We start from the raw sequence: 9,330 nt of genomic DNA, 5'->3' as shown, positions 1-9,330 counted from the left end.
GGAGTTTGAAAATTCCCCTTCTGTAAAATTCCGTTCCAGCAATCCGAAGACACTGACGCACTGCTTTCTGAATTGCCTCCCTTGTCTCAAAACGTTGTCCACGCAGCTGATCCTTCACAAATCGGAAACGATGGCAGTCGGAGGGTGTCAGATCAGGGCTATAGGAGGGGTGTGGAACAACTTCCCACCCCATCTTTGCAATTGCTTCCAATGTGACCTTTGTGGTCTTCGGCCAATAACCGCGGACCCAACGAGCACAAACTTTCCTATAGCCCAAGCTTTCAATCATCTCCTGTACTGCACTGTGCCCTATTCCAAATTTTTTGGGCTATTGTGCCCACAGTCACACGCCTGTCATATTGAATGATCTCATCCACTCTTTCCTTGTTGCGTTCAGTTGAGGCTGTTCAAGGACGACCGCTCCGAGGCTCATCTTCGATGCTGGTGTTCCCATCTTTAAAATATTTCACCTATCTTCGAACATTGCTCGCACCCATGCACACACTTCCAGAAGCACGCTGAATTCACAAAGCAGTGCGTGAGTGTCTTCGGATGGCTGGAACGGAATTTTACAGAAGGGGAATTTTCAAACTCCCAGAACGCTGGGAGAAATGTGTACAAAGAAGTGGCGATTATGTGGAAAAATAAAGAAAGGTCTGTAGATTGAGGTGGTGCATCTGGTTTGTCAATAATAAAGCATGTTACTTTATAAAAAATTGTAGCTCATGACTTTCAGTACGACCTACGTAGATGTGGCTCTTCTTTCAGAGACAAATCTCAAACCCCATGATAGATATTTTATTCAAAATTATCACTTTTATCGTACTGACTGCTTCCCTGGAAGAAAAGGCGGAACTGCTGTTGCAGTGAGTAGAGGCATTCCCCACAAACATGTAGACCTGCCTCCGCTTGTTTCAAAAGAGGCCACAGGGGTTTGCATACCGATGGGTAATAGCGAAGTGCTGCTTGTAGCAGTGTACAAGTCCCCATGCCACACCTGGAATGATGCTGACATCACTGAGCTCTTAAGCTTTAGACATAAGTCGATATCTGAATGCTAGATATCCGTTTTGGAATAGTGGTGTTTCCAATCCATCAGGCGTGAAACTGCTGAATTTGCTGCATATGAATGAATTTGAAATTTCAGCACCACAATGTCCCACTCATTACTCTCTTACGGGAAATGGTGACGTGCGAAGTCATTGTCTCTGATATTCTGCATTCAGATCACCAATCAATTGCTTTCCACTTGCTAGATCATGATAAAACTAGGAATCTTTCGGAGCCAGTTGACAAATTCACAGATTGGAAGCGGTTTCAGAGCTCGGCGTCTGAATTAATTTCACCTAGAATCCAAATTAACTCGGAGGAAGAAGCCGATAAAGCGACCCGCGACTTTACTGCCTCTGTAGCGTCTGCGCATAGGCTATCGACAAGCAAAATTACACTCTCGGACCTTAATAAGGACATGCCTGGTCTGGAAAGTTTGCTGAAACATAAGCGGAGGTTGAGGAAACTGTGGCAAGTAACTCGGGATCCAGCATGTAAAACGGCACTCAATTGAGTCGCCAAAACCATCAGACGAATGACCCGTAGAAAGACACTGGAACGGTGGGAAACAAAATTAGGGAACTGTGAGGTCACACCCCAAGCTCTGTGGCCTATTGCGATATCGCTTATGAAAACGGATGGACCAAAGGCACCAATCAGAAGCCTTACCGACTGAGCCACCCTTCTCAGCTCTGTCCGTTCACGGTTAACGTAGGCTTATGTTCATCAGCGTATCAAGGACAGCTGAGGAATTTCTATTGAAATGTTACTCACCCGAAATTGGCATTAGTTGCTGAATTATTCAGCGAAAAAGTGGATTAACACCCGGCAGAGAATATCCGTTTATAATTTAGACTGCATCATAAAACATGCTGAGTGTTACTTTGAAGAGTGCAGCTATTACGCACCAAAGGAGTCCTGTCTAACACAAAACTGTACCCGAACTTGCCCCGTGTTTCATACCAATCAATAATTTCTAAAAGTTTCATGTAATGGAATCATAATTGGTGACGGCGAAGGGTTTCATTAATAAATTATATGAAGTTAATTAAACTAATTAAAATTGTTTATAATGAAACTAGCAAATAAGCCTTTAGATTATGAAAGATTTCATGGTCATTATTCGTTAATAATAACATGCAAAAATTGATTTCTATATGGACACAGACCAGGTTCACCTTCACAAAATAGGAAGTTTTCAAAGTAATGAAGTTTCATTTTTTGTCTTATAAAATTTGGCAGGAGAGTAGAAACTTTTCAGAAGAAAGTACAGTCTTTACCTTCTTTTTCCCTGAAGATAGAGGCAGTATATTTAACAAATATATGGCCTCCAATAATCCCAGAGTAACTCTGTTCAAACTGTATTCTTGTTATATTTTGTATTTTATCGTAAGAAGAACAGATGGATTCATCTGAAGAAAAAAAAATCCGTTGCCGAAATTCGACGAGCAATTATAACGATTCGCTATACTGGTAGATCTGATTGCAATAAAATTATATTCACCCTGGAATTATAGATTAATTTTCAGGACGTTGAAATGTAGGATCCGGGATAACGTAGTCGCAATAGCGACTGGTTACGGACTGTAAGACCGAGGGGTCGGACTTCGAGTCCCGGTAGGATCAAGATTTTTTTCCACGTCTTCCAGACCGGATCTAGAGCCAACCCAACTTCCTATCCAATGTGTACCTGGAGCTCTTTCTCCGGGAATAAAGCGGGCGGGTCGTGAAGCTGACCACTCACCTACAGCTAGTGCCGAGGCCAAGAAAATGTGGATCTATACATCCACTCCACCATACGCCTTCATGGCGTGGAGCTTAATTTGTTAAGCACAGGGAAAACTTTACTTTTTATGTTGAAAGGTGGAACGTTCATGACTAAATTTAATTACTGAAGGAAAGTGTAGGGGTGTGTTGAACAATTTCATGAGAATTCTGTACAGCAAGGCTTCGTTATACTGCGCATTGGGATATACAGAAGATTGTGTCATGTCCCCCAGTACATGTGTTTGATGCCGTACAGATTTTGTGACATGTTTCAGCTACATTGTAAGACTACTGAAACGTCCCCTTCTGTAGTGCGCAGGTGCAGAGGGTAATGCCACAGACCGCTATGAAGAGGTTTGCATGCTTCTGATTTCCGTAAACTTGGGACTGTTTTGTTCGGACAGCAGCATTTAACGAGCACCCTTTTCACACCTTCAATCACAGTCTGAAATGTATCTCATATTTCATGCACGGACATCAGTCGGTACATAATTATTATCACGTGTATGAGTGACTTTGCCGGTCACGGTAGCCGAGCGTTCTAAGGCATGCACTGTCTTCACTCGCTCGGAAGCCGGGATCGTGGGTTCGAATCCCACTCAGGGCATGGATGTTTGTGTGCGTTTTTCTGTGTTTGTCTACAGGTAGAGGCCTTGCGACCAGCTGTTCACTCGCCCAAGGAGTCCTGTCGAATGTGTAAGATCTAGTAAACCGAAGTGAAACGGAGAGTTTCATGGAGGTAGTCCTAGGCCCAAATTGGGGCTGTAGCGCCACAGAAAAAAAAATGAGTGACTTTAGACGGGATTTGGAATGCTAATTGGATTCATTGACTACGTTAAGACACAACTTGTGACTATACTTTACAAATCACTATCACACACAGACTAGTGTTCTCAGTCTGTTACAGTTTTCACTAGCCGTTGCCTGGTAACGGCTTTCAACGACGGACCGTTTCCCTTACTGTGGGTTCTCGAACTATCCCCGTGCCTCAGCTACCAGGTTCACAGAGCAACAGCTCACAACGACTGAACTGCAGCGGTTCTGTAACTAACTCACTCACCAACCAAATCGCTCCCACGGCATTGCACTGAACTGTCAAAGTCACATTGCGGTCAGTCAGTCAGTCAGTAAGTCTAGGTGTCGAACTCATGACTAGATACAAGATTATATAAACATCAGTTTCACTTATAATGCTGGTACGGAGGCCATCCCTCAACACCCACCTTATATCGAGGTCCTAAACGTGAAAAAAGGGTAAATTGTTCCACGTGTTTAATTAATTAAACACCACTTCACGAAGACGTATGTGGGACTGGAGGTAAATTTCCTTCATTCTTGATCTCAGCTCTAGATGGAAGTGAGTGATTAGCTTCACGTTCTTGTCTTAGTCCCCAGATAAAGAATACATAGGACGCTGGGTGGGCCCAAGAACTGGTCTGGACGTTGTGGAGTAGTGAAAAATCTCTTTCCCTTGACAGCAATTGAACCCCGGCAGTCCAGCTCGTAGCCAGTCGCTGTACGGACTGAGGTCTCCGGGCTAGACTGTGTAAATATAGACGTTTACATATACACAGTCATACAGGCCTGTGTTACACCTGACTTCTGCGTTGCGCATGAGGGGAAGTGGAGGGAAGGATCAGACGCTAATGTAGAGGCTTTACGACAGATTTCATCGCGAATTTGCGAACATGATGCATTTACAGCAACTTTGCACAACTCTATTTTGCAATATGTTACCTGCTTCAAGACATACCATTATAAAATATATTCTTTTCTGAATTTGTAAAATTTGGACTTGATGTACCGGAAGTTGTCTCTGTGCTTAGTTAATTGAAACAGCGTGACATGGAAGACCAAGACGTAGGATGGGATCTTATGGATTGGATTGATCTGGCTCAGGATACGGACCAGTTGAGGGTTCTTGTGAACACGGTAATGAACCTTCGGGTCCCATAAAATGCTGAGAAATTCTTGAGTAGCTGCAAAATTGGCGACTTCTCAAGGTCTCATCTCTATGAGTAAGAAAGTAAGTAAATATGATTAGGAAAGCGAAGGTCGGCAGTACATGGAGGTGAGCGGTCAGATTCACGCCCCTGTCGATTTACCCCCGGATAGGAGACTGGGTTGGGCCCAGAGCAGGTGTGGACGCTGCGGAAAAGAGAAAAATCAATTTCCTCTGCCGGAAATCTAACCTCAATTCTGTGGCCGTCCATTCCGTGACCCTTCACTGTTGTAGTGTTAATTAATAGCAGGAGGATAGAAGTTTGCTTATGTTTCAGGGGAAATTACTGCCTCCATATTCACGGTCGAAGAGTAAGTCAAACAAGTATTCACGAAGATTCTGCTAATTATTTAGTTGGTTTGCTCTTCGACCCTGAAAAGAGAAACAATATGTTTCTTCGAAATATCGGCTATCTACCAGTCTACATGGCATCATAATCCAGAGAACTTCTCTCTTCCATCTCTACGACAGAATCGCTTACTGGGGGGGCTTCATATTTTTAGTACCATCAAGTGAAGCAAGATGGGATAGGCGAGGAATACAACACGCATGAGGTAGGAGAAATATATTGTCACGTAGCGTGACTAATAATTGTGGGTTCTAGATTTGATGATTGGATTTATTGGACGACTCTATTACAAATACAGTTGATTACAACAGCTCACACATTGAACTCCTTCCAAACGATGTCTGTTTAAGGAATCTTTCCGACTGTTGTCTAAATCTTGAAGAGTCTCTAGTCTCTCGAATTCTCGCTCTGTAGGTCTAAATCTCGGACCGAGCTAACTTCATGCGGACCGAATACAGATCATCATGTCTTCCACTTCCCCTGTTTTTCTGTGTTTATTCGTTGCCACGGAAACGCGTGATTACCAAACCGTTGTCCAGCAACGGTCTGTTCTTCGTTGCCATGGCAATGTGCTTAGTGAATCGCCACCTAGCAGATGATCATATTCCTGTTTTCAGGCGTCATGTCACAATTTGTAAAATTGCATTCGGAAAATCTGATGGGAAGAGACCACTTGGTAAATCTAGGCTTAAATGAGCGGATAATATTGAAATGTATCCCACCTACCTCGTGACAGAGTAAAATGGCCGGCTGCTATGAACATTCGGATTCGTGTAAATCTGTAAATTTCTAGAAGAGTTCTGATCGACTATCATGTAACGAAGAAGGACTTCGCTCTATGGAGTTGCATTGATGATGTGGGCTGAGTTATACTCGGTTCGAATCCTGTCTGAGACAAGGGCTATTCTGATTTCGGGCTTTCGTAGCTTTTCTCAGTTCTCTGAGATTATCATCAGTCAGTGACGTAAATAGTTACGTCATTATTACGAAATTACTAGATTTATCTTCAACATCATTCCGGTATTCATACGCCAGTGGGAAAACCGAACGTACTTACAGAGAAATTTCTTTCCGTAAGGTTGCCTACACAAAATATGGCGTACCCTGACTCATAGAGTAACTGAAGTTACCGGGCCGCATGTGTTTCTGTTGCAGGTACCAGTTGTAAGGAACAGAGAATTGGTTCAAACTGAAGAATGGAACGACTTGGTTACGAAGTAAGGACTTCATCGGTGGTGCCTGCATCGGCAGTCGTTATCATTCTGCTGGCCAGTATTCATCTCCTTGACACGTTCGCACTGCAGCCGTTAAGTCCCAGCAGCATTCTAACATCACAGTTGGTGACATTGTTACTGTAACACGTGACATCAGTTGAAAACATGCACAAACGCAATACAGTGAACTCTCGATAATCCGAATCGATATATGAAAAACGAAATATGTCGTTCACAATTGGGTACATTCTTAAAAAAGCATGATATTTAGGAAGACAGACGAGTCACTTGTCTGATCAGACAAAATTTCGGACAGTTTCTTCAAACTTGCATTAAAACGTTCAAAAATAAGTAGATCTTCTGAGTCTTCTATCAATGAATAAATGTATTGTCATTTTGTAGTTTTTAAATAAAGGCTCTAGAGTGATATTTTGTTATTTTTATCAGCACAGCCTATATCATTAACTTTTCCATTTATTTGTGTTGTTAAGTTTTCCTTGTCTTTTAGGGTTGCCTTTTAATTCACTAATCCGGATTGTCTCTTAATCCGGATCACCACCTCCCCCGTAATCAGTCCGGATTAGCGAGGATTTACTGTATATAGGCAAGGGGGCGTAGGGGAGTTTTTCAAACGGGGCGCCAGTTTTTCAAAGCGAGCAGCCGGGAAATTTTCTTTACGTTTTAACTCTAAGCCGTTTAAGACTATTTTATAGTGATCGCCCTAGAGAATTCAGGATACAAGAATAATTTTAAAAACACTTTTAATTTTTAGTATTAGTCATCTTTGATTTCGATTTTGTTTTAAAAATTCAGGCGGTGGAGACACCTAGCTTGCTCCTCTCTGCAGGCGCCATTAAGCAATTCTTGACATGACGTCTGTCTCCGTTGCTTCTGCTCATCCGTGGGCCTTTGTGCTGATCTTCCTCTTCCGTGACTCTTCATGCCGGATTTGACGAATCGTCTCCTTATTGATGTTTAGTTTGTACGCCATCATTCCGAGAGCCCATCGACGATCTCGTGTCACTATTTCACGGACATTTGCGATTTTGTCCGCATTTCGAGGGATTAAAAATCGTCTGCATTGAACATTTGTGCGTGTTATTCATGGGATATGGCTTTAAGCGTCAGCCTCGAAGTGTCATTTGACAACATGTAGAACTGGAAGGGAATAAGGTAATATCATTTTGCTTCGTGCCGTAACGATTCCAGTGCTCATCAGTTTTAAGCTATAGAAATTGTGAGTACATATGAGTACTATATGGTTTCTAGGAGCCGGGATAGCGTAGTCGGTATAGCGACTGTCTACGGGCTGGACGACCGAAGGGTAGAGGTTCGGGTCCTGGTAGGGTCAAGAATTTTCTCTTTTCCACGTCGTCCAGACCGGTTCTGTGATCCACACAGCCTCCTATACAATGGGTACCGGGGATTATTTCCGTGGGGGTAAAGCGGCCGGGGCGTAAAGCTGACAGCTCACCTCCAACTAGTGCCGAGGTCGAGAAAATGTGGATCTATATATCCACGCCCCCATACGCCTTCATGGAGTAGTGTTTCAATTGATAAACAAAGGAGCAACTTTATTGTCTGGTTTCTGAAGTGTCTTGTTCTCTTCCAGTTTTCTGTTAGATTTATTTTTAGATGTGGTGTCTTCTGGTAAAATTAGTAAATTCGATTCTTTATGCGTTATTTAGTATTCTTTATTTGACAAATGTTGAAGCTAGTTTTCTAGCATCTGATATTGCAATTAGTTTAACGGCACATGTTTATCTATTCAGACTGTAGGTGTTCTCCGGTTAATAACACGCTTTTATTGATATTTTGATCACGTAATTTTTCATCGTAGTGTAGTCCGCACCCCTTAGATATTTTTTCCGTTGGGTGCGTCCTGTTGTGTTATTATATAAAATTCTTTATTGGAATCCGTAGCAACACAACAAGGAAACAGTCTGGGTCTACATCAACTTAGCTACATGTTTCGGCTTACAAAGCCATCATCAGGCAAATACATACATGGTTACTGCACTCACAGACTGTTGAACTGCATTTCAGTGTGACAGGAGAGCTGGATACTTGACAACTATGTTACACTATAATAATACAAGGTCACTGCACTGACAGACTGTTGAACTGCATTTCAGTGTGACAGGAGAGCTGGATACTTGACAACTATGTTACACTATAATAATACAAGGTCACTGCACTGACAGACTGTTGAACTGCATTTCAGTGTGACAGGAGAGCTGGATACTTGACAACTATGTTACACTATAATAATACAAGGTCACTGCACTGACAGACTGTTGAACTGCATTTCAGTGTGACAGGAGAGCTGGATACTTGACAACTATGTTACACTATAATAATACAAGGTCACTGCACTGACAGACTGTTGAACTGCATTTCAGTGTGACAGGAGAGCTGGATACTTGACAACTATGTTACACTATAATAATACAAGGTCACTGCACTGACAGACTGTTGAACTGCATTTCAGTGTGACAGGAGAGCTGGATACTTGACAACTATGTTACACTATAATAATACAAGGTCACTGCACTGACAGACTGTTGAACTGCATTTCAGTGTGACAGGAGAGCTGGATACTTGACAACTATGTTACACTATAATAATACAAGGTCACTGCACTGACAGACTGTTGAACTGCATTTCAGTGTGACAGGAGAGCTGGATACTTGACAACTATGTTACACTATAATAATACAAGGTCACTGCACTGACAGACTGTTGAACTGCATTTCAGTGTGACAGGAGAGCTGGATACTTGACAACTATGTTACACTATAATAATACAAGGTCACTGCACTGACAGACTGTTGAACTGCATTTCAGTGTGACAGGAGAGCTGGATACTTGACAACTATGTTACACTATAATAATACAAGGTCACTGCACTGACAGACTGTTGAACTGCATTTCAGTGTGACAGGAGA

General features: G+C 42.4%; 1 protein-coding gene across 6 annotated transcripts in view; it reads left to right on the top strand.

The window, feature by feature from the left end:
- Positions 1 to 9,330, top strand: part of LOC111867986 (gamma-aminobutyric acid receptor alpha-like) — a 167,150-nt gene that overhangs the window by 63,226 nt on the left and 94,594 nt on the right. For 4 of the 6 annotated variants that reach the window (XM_033752894.1, XM_023858258.2, XM_023858255.2 and 1 more), the window contains exon 2: positions 6,324 to 6,504. The exons of the other annotated variants lie outside the window; for them this stretch is intronic. In XM_033752894.1, coding sequence (XP_033608785.1) covers positions 6,365 to 6,504 — 140 coding nt within the window. In that variant the 5' untranslated portion in view covers positions 6,324 to 6,364. The remainder of the gene's footprint in view (positions 1 to 6,323; positions 6,505 to 9,330) is intronic. 6 annotated transcript variants of the gene reach the window in all.

The sequence above is a fragment of the Cryptotermes secundus genome, unplaced genomic scaffold (assembly GCF_002891405.2).
Source record: "Cryptotermes secundus unplaced genomic scaffold, Csec_1.0 scaffold508, whole genome shotgun sequence".
Classification (NCBI taxonomy): domain Eukaryota; kingdom Metazoa; phylum Arthropoda; class Insecta; order Blattodea; family Kalotermitidae; genus Cryptotermes; species Cryptotermes secundus.
Note: the sequence above shows the minus strand (reverse complement) of the source record. Positions and strands in the feature narration are given on the sequence as shown.